We start from the raw sequence: 19,866 nt of genomic DNA, 5'->3' as shown, positions 1-19,866 counted from the left end.
TACAATACTGTGAAATAGTCGTCTTTACATCAACGTTATGTATTTTACAGCATTTTTGTCCTTCAAATAAAAGCAAAAAAATTTGCTACAGATTTATTTTGTCTCTTAAGACTTTGACCCAAGAAAGAATAATAAAAACATTCATAAACAGACAGAAACTTTAATATTAGTCTACTGTGTTAACTAGATGGCTAGATAACAGGTGTATACATGCTAGCTACCTACAGTTTTCAGCTGATGCTATTTTTCTTGTTTTAGTCATTGTTATGTAATATGTGGCAAGCTTGTAAACTTAAACTAGTTAACCTTTGCCTGGGAACATTGTGTGCATCAACAATGTGTTTTATAACAACCATAGCACAACTTTTTAGCACAAAATTTACATTTTTACATATGTCTGACAGTTTAAAACTGTAAAACCAATGGTTTCTGTGACAATATAATTAACCTAAAAATATTTCTACTAGTGCATCTCAAAAACTTTGAATATCATTGAAAAGTTACTTCATTTCAGTAATTCGGTTCAAAATGTGAATCTCAGATATTATATAGATGTATTACACAAAGAGTGATCTATTTGAAGCTTATTTAAGCTTTTATTGTTGATTTGATCATGGCTTACAGCCAATAAAAACCCAAAAATCAATGTGACAGAAATTTAGACCCATTGGTACTTTTGGCAGTGTGCCAAGTCCTGCTCAAAAATGAAATCTGCATCTCCATAAAAAGTTGTCAGCAGAGGGAATCGTGAAGTGCTGTAAGATTCAACAGGAAAACACTGCACTGACTTTGGACTTGACACAGTGGCCCAACACCAGCAGATGACATGGCTCTACAAACCATTACTGGTTGGGGAAACTTCACACTGGACCTCAAGCAGCTTGGACTGTGTGTCTCTCCACTCTTCCTCCAGACTCTGGTTTATTGATTTCCAAATAAAATGTAAAATTGACTGATGATCAGTAATGGTTTGGAGAGTCATGTCATTTGCTGGTGCAAAGTCATCTAAAAGTAAGGCTTCTTACAGTGAAATCAACAGTTAGTGTGACTGTAATCATCCTAAATGTAATTACAGAGTCTGTGGGGGTCTGCACTTCCAGACAATGATTGTAGTGTTTTTAAAAGAACACATATTTTGTGCATGGCTCTGACATGTGGTTAACACATGATACACTCACTTTGCTTATTTATAATGATCCATGTAGATGCTAGTCTGTTTGTTGTAAAGTTCATGGTGTGTGTGTGTGTGTGTGTGTGTGTGTGTGTGTGTTTACACATTATCAGTTTGTTAAATTAATTAATTAATTCATTCATTAAATCTCCCAGACTGTGAAGGAATCATAAAGTCAAATATAGAGAATCCTGTAGTAGCATTTAGGTGGGGTCTTATATGGGATGCTGTTAACTTGTGGTTTCTGAGGCTGGTAACTCTTGGTCTTCCTTTCCTGGGGTGGTCCTGATGAGAGACAGTTCTGTCATAATGTTTTTGATGGTCTTTGCGACTGCACTTGAGGATACTTTAAAAGTTCTTGAAATTTTTCGGGTTGACTGACCTTCATTATTTAAAGTACTTTTTCTTTACTTAGTTAAGTAGTTTTTGCCATAATATGGATTAGAACATTACTCAAATTACTATTCACTGAATACCAACTCTACATCTTCACAATGCTCTCAAACACATTAAGAGACAAGAAATTAAAATAATGAACTCTTGACAAGTGCAGCACAGCTGTTAACTGTGTGTGTGTGTGTGTGGGGGGGGGTATGCAAGCATGGGTATAAATTACAATTGCTTTTTTAAGATGCTTTTGGTTGCCATCAGAAACTAAAATAGAATTTTGGTTGCATAAATCTCTACACCTCCCAGTAATTTGTACTTGTGCGCAGTTGTTTGAACTGATAATCTTGGAATCTGCAGCCATCCTTCTTATTTCTTGCAGCTCTTTGGAATTTTAGTCAGTCAAAATAAAGTGGTTACAAACCCTTTGTGTGTTGGCACAGATATGCTTCTAGTTCTATCTTTCAGCAATTAAATATAAACAACAATTTGGTGTTCTGTGCAGAAATCTCGAAGATGCATGCAATTTGGATGAGCAACTGCCCAAGTATTCATTGTCTGCTAGCTGACAAATAAAGATATGTGATCCATCTACATAACTTCATTTGGCAAAGTTACAATGAATGCTAGGATCTGTATGTGGGTTTTTATAACAGGAAACTGCGGAAACTGGCATCCAATGTGGAAGGGTGTGGGGGTGGGTTGTGACCTGTGGTATTTTATGTTTAGGGTGAGTGTAGGAGGGAGTTAAATATATTTAAAATCAAGCAGCTATATTAATGAATATATAAATGCATTAAAATGTACTTATTTTAACAAGAATTATACATTGCCCCGTTTGCCTAAATTGCCAAGTTATCTCATTTTAGCCTGTCTTAAAATTAAAGCGTAGGAAAAATAAGGAAAGTGTAGAAAATAATGCATGCATCAAAACAAAAATATGAAATAGTTGTTAGTCACATTCATTTGTAGTCCGTGGTGCTGGTAGAAGCAAATGTTTAAAAAAAATGGAATGTATGGAGTTTGCATGTCTTTTTTTTATCTACAGATACAGTATAAACAGCATATTTATGTGTTGCCAGATATTCTTTCCGCTATTCACGCAAACTATAAAATAGTGTAGGACAGAGGAATCTTAAGAATTGTATCTGCATTTGTAATCCACACCTGCAGAGTATGCTTCCTAGAACTAGTACCTAGTAAAATATTCTTATCAGGCATTCATGCCATGCCACTGAAATGAGGTGTAAATCAGTACACGACTAAACATGTTAGCGATGTAAGTATACAGGCATTCAGTCTAGAAGTGATCTGTGATGTTCTGTTGATCTAAAATCTTTAGGACACCCTGGAAATGAATGAATTAACAAAAAAAACTAAACAGGAACTGAAACATTTTTCGGGAGGAAATTTTCAAAAGAAGTGGGCCATTTAAAAGGAAAGTGTGTGTGTAGAAATTTTAATTTTATACTATTGTGACACTGGGGTGAACTGGATATGCCTGACCAGTCAAACACCACCCCCTTGTGTGCATCGCTGTTGTTTGGTTAAACATGGGGCAACCCTTTATCTGTAAGATCTGTTTTCTGTTGAAAAGACCTTCTGGAAAGTTCAGCACAAAAAAAAATGAATCATTTTTCATTTCACTATGTTCTTGCAGCTTAGTCTTATTTCCTAATCTAGTAGACAAAGTGCTGCTTTAGCTGACTTCGAGAGGCGTAGGAGAAGTGATACGTTTTTCGAGATGCTATACTTTATCAGAAACATCTAATCGAGAAGTGTGGGTGAAGCGAAGCATTCATTGAGATGTACTTTGGTGGAAATGTGTGATCATGTGCACCCTCAGGTAACATTCAGACCATGCTTATGTAAAACGGTGGAACATGTTCTCTTTTCCTTACACGCCGTCATACAAAATTAACGACACAAATATTTTGATGTGATGTGTGTCTGTAGTTTTAGTTTAGCTTTATCAGAAACTATGATGAGGATTTTCCAGTAGTCGTTCCACTCCATTCCCTTCGGCATCTTGTTTACGAGTTATTTGCTAGGTGACTAAATTTGAGGAAGTGAGAAGAACGAACAGTGGAAACGACCACCTTTGGGTTAACCACCAATTAGGATGAGGTGCCACCTACTGGCAAGGAAGGAGCTATACTCTCTTTAGTTACAAATGCCTGAAGAGAACAATACTAGATAATAATAGATGTATTAAAATATACATATTATTTTTTTTAATATAATTTTTCCAGGGATGTATATGAGTGTAACAAAGCCGTTACATACCAGTCCAAATTCTGCACAGTTCACAAGCAAAAACAAAAAAACAAAGCAGGACATACATAGTGTTTAGACAGGACATATAGAATTACAAACGAGGGATTATAAAAGGGGATTTACAGACAGAAAAGTAGGACATAGAGTAGCTACTTTTAGTTTTCCAAGTACTACATATTACTTTTTGACCAATCCACTTGTGATTTAAAATGTTTGTTAATTTGTTTTATATGTAATCTTTGTGGTTAATGTATATTCCGTTTTGTCTTGTTTTTTATTTTCAGTCTTTTTCTTCTCCTTTATGTCTTAAAGGATGGTCAGCCTCGCGGATAAATGGAAGGGAATGGCACGACAATCTTTGCCCTCTTCCGTGGACTCCACATTGCCGGGAATATCACGGCAGGTACTCTCTGTATCAATGGAACCTAAGTACCAGTGTCAGCAGTGCAAAGGAGTTCTGAGGAAGCCCTTCCAGGCCCAGTGTGGACATCGGTTCTGTGTGTTCTGTTTTAAACAGCTTACAAGGTACAAAGCTCTCTGGACCTCATGCTCTCCAGAGCATGCCAAACTCCTCCTTTCCCAAAAAGGCTTGCTCAGATCCTGCCAATTCACCTTCTTTTTGCTCAGAGCCATCCAGCTGTCTTCCTGTGTCTCCATCTCCTCCATCTCCCTGCAAAATCCCTGTTGCAATAAACTGCATTTATCCAACCTTTGTGGCTGAAGAGATCATCATTATGTGCTCTTTCCTTGGTGAGCTCTGCAACCATGCTGACTCATGCAGTATTAAGTTAACAATGCCCTTGTAGACCACCAAAGTCTTGCGTCATTCTGTAGTCATCGTTACGCAGATATTTGGCGTGCTAGCATCAGATTTTGGATCTAACCCCAGTTTTCAGTGGAAGTAATGATGGGTTTTTCTAAAATGATCCTCTATTTTGTTCTGTGGTAAATAAATATGTTTTTTTTCTGTGTACGTTTATATCTTGAACAGAACTGGATCCTCTGGTATATACGATTGTAAAAGAGTCGTAATACTAATATTGCCAGGTGCTAGCTAATGCTAATGCGGCTGTGCACTGAATTGACATCATTAGACTGTAGTATGCTAAACTTATTAGCAAGTATTAGCAAGTTCAGTTTGTAAAGCGGTTGTTTACCATGCAATTCCATCAACATGACCAGCTTGATCACTCTCATAGACCAGCTTAAACCATTAAACACCAAGCACCAGCCTAGATCATCTGAAACCAGTTAGCAGCAGAGTTAGAAGCTGGTATTTATTTGTTTTTTTTTAGAAGGGACATAATAGGCTGTGGTGAAGCTGTTCTTCATCTGTTCTTCATCTGTTCTTCATCTGTTCTTCATCATGACCAGACCCACATTTAAACACATTTCATGGTTTTGTGTTCATCCTTTACAAAGGAACGATGAACTACAAGCGATGCGACCGTTATAGCCTCCTTTACTTTAGTGTAGATTACTGGTGTCTAGCTGATGCACATTAGCATTAGCTTCCATGTAGCCATGTTAGTATTATTACCATTGAATGACCTAATAAATCAGAAGATCCAGTTAACTTCAGCAGATAAGTGTACACAGAACAGAATGTACAGTGCACTGAACATATTTGTTTACTACATAAATAAAACTCATGCAATTTTCCTATTGAAAATAGAGGTAAGATCCCAAAATAGGTGCCCAATATGGGCGTAACAGGATGGCGCACCTACAAAATGACAATATAACTTTAGTGGTGTACAGATATTGTCTCTGTCATAAGAAAACTGCATTGATAAAGAAAATGACAATTGTTTTCTTCTGACCGTGATGTTTGAGGTAAATAAGTCATACAATTTACAGAGAAAACAGTATGTGTTCAGTGTAACAGGGGTTAAATTTCCTAAGAAGTGGAAAGACTGGAACTGAGCATATTGGATGACTACTAAATTATTCATGCATTCATTCATTCTTAAAACATTCTGTCTAATGTTCTATGATGCAGTTTTAACCTTAACCATGTGATGCTAGGAAATGGCTTTCAGGTTAGTTCATTTTTAAAAAAAAGAATTAAACACTTCCTCATTAGTTGTAACGTTCTGTTACTGGAAACTGAATTTGAATTTGACACCCATATTCAGTTCTGCTTTTCAGTTTTAGCAGTACTTTGCCTTTGAGTGCTTTGCATACCATTTGTTTAATGTTATTCCCTTTTATAAATATATTATTGCAAACCATATTCTAATTCTAAAAGCAGCTTTTGCATCAATGTTTTTTTTTTGTATGTTTATGGTGTGATAATTAATATTAGGCCTGCCACAATTATAACATACTCTCTAGACTGCCGTTTTTCAAGCTTATAAAACCTAAAAACCTTTATCGCATGTTTACTTTAGATTACTGAACTGTTGCTGAGGTACTTTTTGTTTGGGGTTAAATGTGGTCTGCACGGTTTGCTGTTTTGTGTGGTTGGTAGTGCTTGTTAGCTCTTCTGTGTTCTGATAATTACTGTTATGTGCTGTACTCTTGAGAGGGGAATCTGGTTAGTAGTGTTAAAAATCTATAATCTTTTTCCTCTTATGGGATGCCAGGCTTAGATTTATACAACAGTTAGTTCCGACCTCACAATCTGATTGGTTGAGAAGTGATCTAGCCGTGATGATATTTCTTGATAACATCACGGCCTTCTCACACTAAACTTGTATCTCTCCGCCGACGCGTTGCCGAGTAACGCCGTATATACACAGGACACCCGCAGCAGCGTTAGCTTAGCACAGACTAGTGCTCAGCCGTGGCAAGCTCACCCGAAGCGTTGGCTCGTCTTTCGTGGAAAAAAGGGAACGAAAATCGCTCGGTTAATGCCGTCTTACAGCCAGAACGCTAACCAGCCAGGCTAGGTTAAGCTAAGTTAATGCTAAGCTAAAGCAAGCTACGCTAACCTAACCACAGTCCAGCCAGCTAGCTAAAACCAACGCCACCCAGGAAAATAAGCAGAAATGCTAAAATTCGCAGCTTTCACCTGAAGACGACTCCATGGAGCAGGAGAGGAGGGTATTAGCGTTATTTCACGCTCCTAACGTTACCATCTTCACTATTCCCAATTTTGCTTTCAAGCTAACTTTCGTGGTGTTAGTCTGCCTGAACCATACACTGTATGTGGTTAAGTTGTGGTGGAACTACTTTTTGGCGGAAGGCTCAGTCCATATTAAAGCATATTCAAACTGAATTTCTTAAAGTTCTTTGATTTATTTTCTTGATTTATTTAGTAAAAAAAGAAACTGTAGTATAAAAGCAATAGAACACTCAAGGTCGTGTGTTATCGCGATCTGTAGGAACTGCAACACAGAGCAATATATTATCATTTTATTGCAGTAGCTACTAATGAATTTAGCTAGTAAGCTAGATAGCTTCTGGTTTTTTGTAACCAGCAAGGCCAACTTAGGCTCGTAATTGCAAAAAAAAAATTGCAAAATGAACCAGCAATAATTTATATGTCTTAATTGTCATCTAAAATGTCATAATAGTGACAGGCCTAAATATGGTATTACAATCTACAGTTTACATTCATCGCTTGTTTTATTTGACCCCCACCAGCTCGGGCCCTATACCCTGTGAAGCCTGCCGTGCTGAGGGTATTTTCGAAATGGAGCACTCCATGCTTAGCATCACTGAGGTAAGAAATGTTTTCATCTGTCACTCCTCAAGAATGTATTAAAAAAAAAAAAAAGAACAATCCATTTAGTATACCGTCCCGCTGTTCTGTACTTTCACTATCTCTTTAGTAAGAAAGAAATTCAGGATGACCACTAGAACACTTTCACTTGCACATGCTTTTCAAGAGCAGTTTAGTTTGCAGGAAAACTGACCCACTGTTCTCTTTCAGGCATTTCCAGACAATGCAGCACGAAGAGAAATTGATGGCCTGCCTGCAAAGTGCCCGAACGACGGCTGTAGTTGGAATGGAACACTGAAGGAGTATGAGGTACTATTATAAACACAAGATGTGATATGAATGCTATTGGTTAGATTTAAATATAGCGGGGAGTAGGTTTGAAAAAAAAACCCGCCTCTCACTCATGCACCAAACAGAGCGGTTATACTGCTGTGGGGGAGGGGTGGAAAGTCCCTGACAACTGCTTGGAAAGTACCTTCAGTTTAGTTTCTGTGAACTGCATGACATTCTAGATAAATATTGTTGCCAAAACTCATGTCTGACCAATCCCCTATCCTGTTTTGTTGTTAAATAAAGATGAATCCACATATCTGTGTCATGATAGTTTATGCTGAAATGAGAACCATGAGAACAAGTAAATGTAGAGTAGGGGAATTTGTTTGCCTCAACATCCTGCCTCAAGCATTCCTTTTTACTAAGAGATAAGTCACACAAAATTGAACTGCCATGTCACAATGAAAGTTCAGTATGATTCAAGACTCTGGTTTGCTGATTTAATCCAAGCCCTCTTTTTGTAGCCTCCCTCTTTAATGTGCCCATACATGATCTTCAGTCTAGTTTCAGCCACATTAAACAGATTCAATGAGTCAGAGGACATTCTGGATATTTGAGTCATGTTTGCCATGTGATAACCTGAAGCCTGAATCATTAAAGTGGTGTCTGAACTTGTCTGTGAAATTTGAGGAACCTTTGAAATTTTGCAATGTATTGCGTTTATATTGTGGTCTGGTTTTGCAACACAATTCTTGCGAAACTTTTGTTGCATTCTAGTTTCACAAGTTTTCATCACACTAAAACTATTTAAATTGATGTTTTTTTTTGTTCTTATGTGTGCTATATTTGTTGTTCTAAGCCACATATATATCTCAAAGAATTGATGCCAGATTTAGTGTGAGCTACATGAGTGTGCATGGCTTTGTATTTTTACTGTTTTGAAAGCAAACAGGGGGCACCTGTTCAACCTGATTAAACCTGCTTCCACTCCCTTAAGCTATTGCAGGCTAATCATTACGAAAGGTTGTACAGAACAAAATGAGTGGCCAAGCCCTGTTCCCTTTTCTTTAGCATAGCATGACAGTTGACATTTTACACAATGGTTATGAAAGGGCAAGAACAAATATTTAGTATATATAATTAGAAAATCGGGATCTAGATCTAGATATATATTTATATAAAACTCCCACAAACTAAACTGCTTTTCAGTAAAACATTCTTGGTGGATTTATGTGACGAGCTTCTGATTTTAATGACAAAAAAGAGATCAGACTCAGTGAATTTGCATATGTTATGCTTCGATAGGCTCCTCAAGTAAAAAGTTTGCCTTTAAATTTTCTACAGTTAAGTGTTATCTTATCATGGCTTGGCCTGAGTGTGCAGCCAAGAATGAGTAAGCAAGAAGTTGATAAATGATGGGTGAGAACCATAAATATTTTAAAAGATAGTTCTGTGTTCTTAATGTTCTAAATTTCAGTTAGCCCACATACTGGCATGTTATCTACAACAGACCTTAGGCAGGTTAGAACATGATCTAATGCAAAGCAGAGTTGGTACTTGTTACAATAATACAATAAATACAGTCATTTTAGTCTGAATGTGAAGGCGTAATTTCCAAAAGTTGAACTGGAACTGCAGTAGTGGAAGTTTAGTGTGACTGGATAGTTAGCTATCTGTAAGTAGAGCAAGTAAAGCCAGGCCATAGCAAGTATTTCATATATAAAAGCAACCAAATAGATTGTTTAGAGTTTAAGATACTCAAGATACATTTTGAAACCATGTGTAAATACACCAGTATCTTCAAGCTGAATACATTGAGAAGTAAATACAATGTTTATATATATATATATATATGAAAAAAGAAGAAATCTTTATAAAAGTGTATCTAGAAGCTAGATACACTACAGCTTCACGTATACCCTAACACTGTGCTCAGTCTACTCTCAAACAAAGAGCTCTTTTGTTAGTGAAATTTAAACCCAACAGACGAAACAAAGGCTGCATAGACCAGCTGCTGTCGTTTTTCTTTTTTTTTTTGCCACTGCACGTATGGTAAACACTGAAGCCAGTTTTTCACTGTAGTCTAAATAAGATGCATGGGGAACAGCTGTGGTGCCTGGCCTAGTCCTGATAGATTTCAGAAGAACTTCAAGTTTCCTTGGGTTTCCATGTGACACATGTTCCCTATATTTTCATATGTCTATTTGTCTACTGTTTCCTGGAGCAGTGCTGGCTCAGAGTAATGCCTGTTAATAAGCTGCCGTTGCAATTACGGTTTCTCTTTATTACAGCAATGACTGCCCACTGCTCAGGGCATGTGTGCTCACTATCGCTGTGTGTGTATCACCTGTGTGTGTGTGTGTGTCCTGTCTGTGTGTGTCCCCTGTCTGTGTGTGTCTGTCCCCCCTGTGTGTGTGTCTGCCCCCCCCCCCGTGTGTGTGTGTCCCCTGTGTGTGTTTGCATGCTTACTAGTGAATATGTGTTAGTTCTATTTTATTAATTTTAAGACTGTACTATTGCAGCAAAATCAGAGCTTTATATGGTATAAATATAAAAATGTCAAACATTCAGTAAAACCAAGAAAAATCTGTAAATCTTTGTCTATTTTGTAAAGAATAATAATGGTCCACAAAACTAAAATGCAAAATAGTAAATGAATGCTTATAAACCAGAAACATAAATACATATACAAAAATACCCTTAAAGCTTCACAATAGAATGCAAAACAAATATAAATATTTTTGTTGTTTTAAAAACTATGATGATATTAATTTGTATGATATGTTGTTCCATGAACCCCTAGTTTACTGCACAAATGGGTGCACTTTTTATGGAGAATATAGACTGAAAGTCTTCCCCAAAAGCTTGAAAATAAAATGGTCAGTATTCAGAATTTTCAAGATTTCAAGATTAACACATCTTTTCCATTAAATATATAATTAAATAAAGCTGAGTGGCCTGTGTCTATAAATCACCCCACATTTATTTACAGTTTTCTCAAGCTACATTCATCACTTGCCCTGACTATAAACGGCAGTGTTAGTCCATGTCGCTTCAAGGAATACGCGGCTAGGCTACCCGGTAAACCCGCTTTCATACTAGTCATAATGAAAACTGAAAGCTTGTTTACACCTGGGTGGGCTAAAACAGCTCAGCCTTTAATGGCTTTATGTGGTAAAGACTTCACACAGTTTGTTTCTAAATGAGTTACATGCGGTATAATTTCCTTGCAACTTGCCGGAAGTGTAATTCACACATGACTCATTTAATTTGCAAGTTAAAAAGGTTACTAGCTGTACTAATATGGAAACTGTGGGCCAATCCATTTGCAATACAATACAACTACAACATGTATAGATAGTCATAAGAATGCAGTACAATTAAGACATATTTTTCCCTGTCACTTTAGTCATTGGTTCTCAGGTTGGTCTTTAAGGAACACCTTAACAGACCAGAGTTCTGTACTATCACAGTATAGTAGATGGTTGGTCCAAACAAATTGGCTGTATTTGTAAAGCTTTGGCCGAAACACTTAATAAATAAGTAACAAAAAAATAATTCTGAAATATTAAAATCTATATATGCTCTATATACAGCCTACACATGCAGCATTTGTAATGACGCACCTGATGTATCCTTCCTTCCTGGCACTAAAGCTGCAACTTTTGTAGTATTGATTTGATTTGATTGATAAAGAAATGACAAAATGAGGAATCAAATTTTTGGACATTGACTTCCATTAAAAGTTAAAACATTTTGTCTTCTCCTGGAAGCTCTTCTCATTTATTTTGGGGATACTTGTTGTTCTTTAAACAACAAAGATATATACTTAACCAGTTAAGCTAACTGGTTGCCAGTCAGTAAGCAATGTTCCTCACATCCCACATCTCTTTACAAAGTTAAGACGGTTGCAGCGGATGTGGCTGGCTTTCAAACTAATGAACTGCAGGAGACTTTCCATATTGCTGATTAAATCAAACAGCCATGTTAAGCCACCCTGTTGTTATGGAGGAAGAAAGGGCAGGTCGATTACGGATGCGAGTATAATAGCAGCAGGTGCAGCTACAGCTGCACAGTATCAATTCAGTATTTTAGTTTTGGAGCTAGATCACATGACCACAAGAAATCACATGCCAGATTAATAGGAAGTAGACGCAGGTGGAAGTCTCAATTTGGTGATTCTTATTATTGCCCTCAGGTCTGCTTTTTAATCACAAATTTAATACAGACCCTTAATAAACTGATACAATATAAATAAGGATAAAGCCAAAGCCTTCCAGCGTAGCGCAGCAATAGAGTAATCCATGTTTAATAACAGTAATTTACTGATGCAGCGTGGTTTCAGTTTTTTCTGAACCAAAGAATGGTTTCCCACAGTGCTGATAATGCTATTCTACAATAATTATACCTTGTGTTTGCTTCCCCAGGTGCAACACGAAGGTCGATGTGAGTTTGAGCGTGTAAAGTGTGAAGCATGTCAAATGATGATCCTACTTAGCGACAAGGATCGCCACAATGAAAGAGAATGTGAAGCCAGGACTCTGAACTGCAAGTACTGCAAGGTCACCTTCAGCTTCAAAGACATTAAGGTAAGTTCATAAGAACTTCGTAGGAAGTACTGTCTGAAATCTATGATGATGTAAATGACATCTATTATTAAACCTTATAAAAGTTTAATGGAAATCACTGTAAAAATACAGATTTTAGGCTCTGAGTGGTCCAGCTGGTTAAGCGCTGCCACTATGATCAGGAGATCGCCAGTTCGAATCCTGTTCATGTAGCTTGCCATTGGCTACACAGAGGCATGTGCTAGTCTTCATCCTCCTGGTGTTGGGGCATCGCTAGTGATGGAGGGGTCATGATGAGTGGGTTGGGTAAAAGGCCATGTAAATTGGGGAGAAAATTGGATAAAAAAATTAATAAAATAAATAAAATGCAGATTGTTTTCCAAATAATTTTGAAGCGATGTTTACACACACTTATAATCCGATAACTAAAGAACACCAGTATCTGACCGAAATACAGTAACTGCAGAAATTTTGTCTATAATCCAGTAATAAATAGGTTTACATGCACTTGGGTAAGCGCATAAGAGAAGAACTCATGGCACAAGGCAATAATCAGATCTCTGCTCTACAACCAGCCAAATATCTCTCAGAACCATGTGACCTAAATATCCAACTTCCTGCCTTGGCTTTTTGTAAACATGGACTCACTTTACAGGCAAATATGGATCTTAATCATTTTTAGACAGAGATAAGTCTTTTTGTGAGACAGCAGCAATATTTTAGCTGGTTTAGTTAGTTAGTATGGCTAAGCAGGCCCTGCACACTGCAGCCATCCACAAAGTGTCATGTTTCATCTCAAACACGTGCCATAATTCTGGGTTAAGGGGATTCTATAGATATTGCTGAAATGAAAAACATACATTTTAGCCTAGAGATGACTACCTTATACTTTAAGCTTTATGAGCACCACCTTTCAAACTAAAACACGATCATGGAAAACTTAATTTACTGTAATTATATTATCTTCCTGAAAATGGTGTAGATAGACAGTATCTGACAAAGAAACAAGAAAACATTTTTTTTGTTTAAGCAGTATTCAGTGTTGGGCTTAAGTTATACTCTCATTGTAACAGGTTTGGGAAGTTGATTCTGAGGAAGTTTGAAGCCAGAATGTTTGTGATAAAAATCTTTTAGAGGATGTCGGTATGTAGGTTTGCTTAAGGAAATGGTTTGGAATTTCAAATGAAGCCTAATTCCCACATTACTCATTTTTTACAGGCTCATGATGAAATTTGTCAGAAATTTCCCATGCAGTGCAAAGACTGTGGTAAAAAGAAGATCCCCAGGGAAAAGGTTAGTTACTACTGCTCTGAGCTGTGACTTGTTCTGTTTCTCTACTGAAACTAACATGTGGAAAAACAAGAAAATGTTGAAGATAGAACTGAAAGTACACGTCTGTGAACTAGATGTGGTAGTCAAATCTGTAGCTTTAGGTAAAGTACATTCTTGAATATAAAAAGAGTACCAGAGTTTCTTTAAGTGATGCCAAAGAAGAACCATTTTTAAGAGTGTAGCCATAATAGTATGCTACTAGAAACATTTTATATCAGTTCATCTTGACCCTGACCATAAATAACATCTCTTTATCTTACACTCTCATTTCTTGTTTCCTTTCCACAGTTTGCAGAACATAGCAAGTCCTGTGCGAAGTCTAAATCAGCATGTCAGTTCAGCGAAATTGGGTGCAGGGCTGTGGTACGTATGCTTACTAAGAACAGGCGTGGAAGACGCTTACTTAGTAGAACATTTTCTAAGCGTAGCACTTCTTAGTAACTTGCTCATTTCCTTTAGCGGTTTCTTAAAACCTCTGATAACGTATCAGAGTCTGGCTTCCAAGTCAGTTTCTCAAGTATGTTTGCACATAGTACCGTCTTTGTAGATATAGATATAAACATGTAAAGTCCCCTATAAAAACATTAAAGGCCATTCTGGTTGCTTTTTGTTCAACATTTAGGTAGTTACTGATGTAGCTTCTGATTGAATAAAGGCAGTACTGTAGGCATGGGGAAGTTAAATTTAACAAAAATATGTTGGATAACCACAATTTTGCACTGGATCCTATTTTTCATTGTGTGTTCCAGTGTTCCATTTTTGTTTTGTGCAAAACTGATACTTATTTTGTTAGAAAATACAGGATACTTTAGCAACTGTAAAGTCTGTAATCTGTATTTATTTATATTGGTGCTGTGTGCTTTTGGCCATCTTATGGACTCTCAGTGGTATTAAAATAGTTTTAAAAAGTCTTACATTTCATTTCCCCATATCCGCATATACCCAAATCAAACCAACTTCTGATTTGAACCAAAAAATCAAATTTTATTGGCCACGCTATTCATCTTTTGGGCTCATTTTGCTTCAGTTGAACTTTATCACTATAGTGCTTGTCACCTTATTTTAACAAAGATCTGGGTCTGAGCCTCTGTTGAATAAGAGCAAAGGCAACAAAGGCATCAGTCAACTGTGCAAAAGAGCAGTCGGTAGTCTTATAAGTAACACATGGGACAGCTTTTCACCTCCTTAAAATACTCAGGCAACCTCAAGCAACAACCAAGCTGTGTGTGTGAGAGTGAACACTTCCTTTCTGGATTTTTCTGGGTTAAGTATAAAGATGATGCAGCTGGTCCTGAAACTTGTCTGACTTCTTCTGGTGTAAGTTTTTTTAGGTTGTGAAAGCAGACATTGCTCCACCACGTATTGTCCCAGAAACTCGTCCTATTTCAGCCAAAGCAAAAGTTTTAGTTTGCTATCTGGATGACTAACCTTTCAGGCAAATACAATGTTAACAATACAAAGCATTCAGTAGATTTAGATTAGAGGCTATGGAAATAATTGGGTAGAGAGTAGATAATGTGTCGTTACTCCCTGTGCTACTTAAAGGCTGGCAGAACACCAAGGGACATTGTGTCCTTTCAGTGTGGGAGGAAGTTTGTTCTGCTTCTCTCACAAAAGGTTTATCAGAATGAATGACCTTAACCTTGTGACGTTTGTTATCGTATATAAATCAGTCAGTTAAGTAATCATATCGGACATCTGTAGGCTATGTGGCATCAAATGATCCAACATGCTGCATTTATCTTGAATGCACTTACCTGTCAGACTTGACTCAAACCACAGTTTCAGTATATTTAAATACATTTCCATGACGAATGAACATGTTTTGAATGTATTCACATCTGTTCGGAATAAATTCAAATACATTAAAAGTTCCGTGGGTTGAAAAAGTCTCCACCTAGAACTCGCGGTTCACTTAGCATTCGACGTTCCATTTTAAAAATACATGCCTGACTCATTGGAAACAATTTGTTTCGGTACATCTTTCTATGAGCCCTGGGTTTCACTTATTCCGGACAAATGATCTATCTCGCTACTGTAGGAAAAAATACTGAGGCAGAAAATTCACATATTCAGTGCTGCTTAAAATGGAGCCATAGCTAGGATGCCACATGTTAGAAGCCATAAACCAAAAGAGAAAAAAGCACCTACTCATTGCAGTTCATTTCTCTCTCTCTCTCTCTCTCTCTCTCTCTCTCTCTCTCTCTCTCGAGCCCTTTATTCATTCTATTTCCCCTCCCAGAGTAGTCACAGCTCTACAAAGACCATTTGAACTGCCATCTGCTGCTCATAAGTAATACTGCAGTCACAAAAAAACAGTCAGATGCCTCCTCCCATTCCGACTTATTTACATTTTTAAAGACCCAGGTACACTCAAAAAATCACTAAAAAGAAAAGAAGCTAAAAATGGCCAACTTACTTCTGTTAATGGTATTTATTGTATATTTATTTTCATAACTAAAAAAAACTCTAAAAGCATGTTTTGTATAATATGTGTAGAATAATGAGAGATTCTTTCCATTAATAGCAGAAAGGTGTTCATTTGAAGTAATGAAACATACCAGACCTGCTCAAAATTTATTTAAACATTTCCTAACCTTAAAAAAACCATCTGTGTCTCATCACTATCAGAAGCACACTGCTGCTGCTCATGCAGCTCAGTCAACCAGCTCTCCCTCCTGCCCTGCCTCTAAACCCATACATCACCCAGTGCCCCTCCCAAACTATCCCTCCCATTTTTTAGCCTTTTTAAATTTGAGCTGAGGGAGGAGTCAGCAAAAATCAGGGGGTTTAGTGCCCCTTTAAAGCAGCAGTCTTTAAGTTTAGAAGATTTGGGAATTTGGAGCCCTCTCTGTTAGAAATTTGGAAAAATACCTTTAAACATGCAGGTTAATGTTAAAAAATTGCTTTGTAAAATCTGTGTTTTTAGTGTATTCTTTTGTTAAATTTGTTTATTTTTGAAATTCTGTCAAAAGACAAAGAGCTTTTATGTCCAATAAACCTACCAGACCACCCTGTTTTTAGAATGAAAATATAAGACGTTTTTACCTTAATAATAATAACTTAATAACTATTCTGTCTCCTTCTGTCGCAACTCAAAATACTACTGCTTTCAATTTAAAAGAAAAAAAATCTTATAAAGTGCTTCTTTAAGATTAGACTGAAACAAAATATATGTATAGCTATGTAAAGCTATTCCCATGTATTAATGTATGGGTATTTATACAGAGATATTATATCAATATTTATATAGTAACAATATAATGCATATCTCTGTTGGATATGAGGGAAACCTGCTGTATTGTTTTTTTTATATAGAATTGCATAATTCATTCCCCCAAAAAATATACATATGAAGCTATGCTGCAAAATGTAATCTATTGGAAAACATTTTATGATTATATTTTTATTCACCAGCAACAGTTTTAGTCTGGATAATAATGTTGAAGTTATAGATTGTTTTAGTTAAGAAAGTTTAGAATGGGTGGCCAATCAGAACAAAGTTAATTTACATACATCCGTTTTAAAGGCACAGTAACAGGAGTACTCTGTTTAATTGTAGGGGATTCATTATAATTGAGAGGAAAACAATAGAAACTGTATTGTACTTCACAGTTAAATCATTGTTTTTTTTTTTACCCTGCAGGTTGATAATGGCAAACAGCATGAACACGAGCAGAGCAGTATCATTGAGCACTTACGCCTCATGCTGGCCGTGCTGTCCACTGTGCGTGTGCGCTCTGATGGACCAGGAGAGTGGCAAGAGGACTCTGGGCTCGGACTGTACCGTGGGCCTGAAGACGCAGCTCCACCAGGAGCCCACGCTGCTGCCCACAATGCAGCAGGAGGGCCTGGCGTGCAGCAGAAGATGACAGCGCTGGAGAACATAGTGTGTGTGCTGAATCGAGAAGTAGAGCGCACCGTTCTTAGACTGGAGGCGTTAACCCGCCAGCAGCAGCTTGACCAGGAGAAGATCGAGAATTTATCCAACAAGGTATGACGTGTCCTCTGCAGCAGAGCGCCCCCTACACCTACATTATATACCTCGTATTCGCCAAGCCAGGTTTATCGTAGTGTGTGTTTGTCTTCTTTTCGTACAGCCGGGATGAGTTTTGAGGCCTTTCCGTGTGCTTTATGGATGATCGTTAGAAGGCACATACATCATCTTTGTGTAGGTAATGACTCGAAGCGATGCCATGAAATGAATGTGGGAAAAGTTGTTTTTGGAGCGACTTAAGGCTCTGTATAAGAGGTACAGGTGTAGAATAAAAAATCGAAACACCGATGATAAAGAAGATCAAGGCACTCTGCCCTGGATGAACCCGCAGAATGAGTTCAGTTGGAGATAAGTTTAAGACAATCCGCACAAGATTCTGAAACCGCAGCAGTTTTTCTTTTTTGGCAGTGTTTTTTTGACAGCTTGCGGGATTGGCAGAAGAGCCATCGCTGTCTCTGCCATTCATTTACTCATCCTACTTTCGTTCATCCATTGTTTCTGCAGGTGTTTCATTTTTTTGTTGTATTACCTGTTCGCTTGCCGTATTTGCCATGTACGATTCTTACTGCATATTCTCTGCAAAGCCATCTCAGTCTACACTAAGGATGACACGTCTCAGTCAAGTCTCTGTCCAATCAGTTGTAGCAGTTTATGAATGAATTATTTGACCAAATATTGGGAAAATGGACCATAATGTACTGTTTTATTAAAACTAGCATATTTATGAATGAAGATACACTTATACTTACATTTACAAAACACCTTTTAAAAAAAATCAGAAGATGCTTTACAGTCTTACGTTCTTCACATTCAGCAATCAATTAACACACACCAGAGAGAAACAGTAGCCAGTTGCGCACACAGCATACTCAGATATCGCTTTTCTACTGATGTGGAACCAGCACCGTTCTGGTTCAAGAACTTACTTTTAAACCGGTTTGCTGCGTTTCCACCAACAAAAGTAAGTTCCAGAACCAGGAACGTCTGTTTGCGGCGGTAAACAAAGAATACCAGGTTCTTCAGCGCAACCGTGACCTCTTCTGTTCACCGCTGCTGTGTAACAGCCTCTGTTGATGACGTATGATATGACGTTTTGACGGTTCCACTAAAACTGGTGGAAACGCATGCTGGTAAGCTGAAAAGCACCACGGTTCTTATAAGCCTTAACGGAACAGCTTTGGTGGAAAAACGCTATCAGGGGCGTTTACTCTGGAACATGTCTGAGCATTTGGAGTACCTTAATCACCTTGATGTTTTTGAACTCTGGGAGGAAATCAGAATCTGAGGAAACACATACACACAGGGGAAAACATAGAAACTGCACACAGATAGGGACTTGAACCCAAAGACACCAGTACTAAGAGATAAACATGCCAGCCCAGCCACTTGGAACTGTATGCTTCAGATCTCTGCTGCTTTAGACTGACAGGTTAAGTATATCAGATCATATACAGCTTAGACAATTAGTTTTTGACTGAAGTGAACCCTTTTTATTTATTTTGAAGATTCCTGCATACATTAAAAGAATGAAGTAGCCTAATTGGTTCTTTAAGCACTGACAGAAGTACCAATGTTGCTCTTTAAAGCTCTAAAAACCTTTCCATCTACCTGTCCTTTTGTTCCTTCAATCTTGTTTCTCCTTTGACAGAAAAACTTGACTTCTGCTGATGTTTCATGTATCATGCTATCATGAGATATGTGTCAGAAGATCATCTTGATTTTCATATATAATGCTGAGTTGATGGAAAAAATGAAGTTATTTTGTAAAATAAGCTTACACTGGTTTGTGTATCTCCTCGAAAGTCTTTAATTAAGAGTTTTTTGTAGATATTAATCACTGATCAGGAATAAATCAGGAATAGTTTGACATTATTATTCTTATTTTTTTTCCACACTAGCACCCTGTAAACAGACAACAAGAACTGACTGGTCTCACATATGTCTCAGAATTTGCTTCATTAACTTTCTGCTCCAGACAAATGACAGGAAACAGAGACGTGTCATGTTTAGAGTTAGGAATTACAAAAGCACTCTGAATAAACTTTAACTACTTTATCTACTAAGTTATTACCTACTTTTTGTATGTTTTTTTATTATTTTAGATATATTTTAGTCTCTTAATATCTCCAATTAAACAGTATTCGTGATAAATATGCTGTCTACATGGACTAATGCAGTGTTTTGCAGAGGA

The 19,866-nt window shown here is 37.3% G+C and overlaps 1 protein-coding gene across 4 annotated transcripts in view; it reads left to right on the top strand.

Annotated features, from left to right (window-relative positions):
• Positions 1 to 19,866, top strand: part of traf2b (Tnf receptor-associated factor 2b) — a 28,081-nt gene that overhangs the window by 767 nt on the left and 7,448 nt on the right. The window contains exons 1-8 of one of the 4 annotated variants that reach the window (XM_007254026.4): positions 4,271 to 4,360; positions 4,463 to 4,585; positions 7,427 to 7,505; positions 7,716 to 7,814; positions 12,206 to 12,367; positions 13,565 to 13,639; positions 13,967 to 14,041; positions 17,325 to 17,672. In XM_007254026.4, the coding sequence (XP_007254088.1) occupies positions 7,476 to 7,505; positions 7,716 to 7,814; positions 12,206 to 12,367; positions 13,565 to 13,639; positions 13,967 to 14,041; positions 17,325 to 17,672 (789 nt within the window). In that variant the 5' untranslated portion in view covers positions 4,271 to 4,360; positions 4,463 to 4,585; positions 7,427 to 7,475. Of the gene's footprint in view, positions 1 to 4,119; positions 4,586 to 7,426; positions 7,506 to 7,715; positions 7,815 to 12,205; positions 12,368 to 13,564; positions 13,640 to 13,966; positions 14,042 to 17,324; positions 17,673 to 19,866 lie in introns of those variants that run through there. The other 3 variants (XM_007254025.4, XM_007254024.4, XM_022667843.2) reach the window with 3 other exon arrangements.

The sequence above is a fragment of the Astyanax mexicanus genome, chromosome 1, assembly GCF_023375975.1.
Source record: "Astyanax mexicanus isolate ESR-SI-001 chromosome 1, AstMex3_surface, whole genome shotgun sequence".
Taxonomy (NCBI): Eukaryota; Metazoa; Chordata; class Actinopteri; order Characiformes; family Acestrorhamphidae; genus Astyanax; species Astyanax mexicanus.
This window is presented reverse-complemented; position numbering and strand designations above follow the sequence as displayed.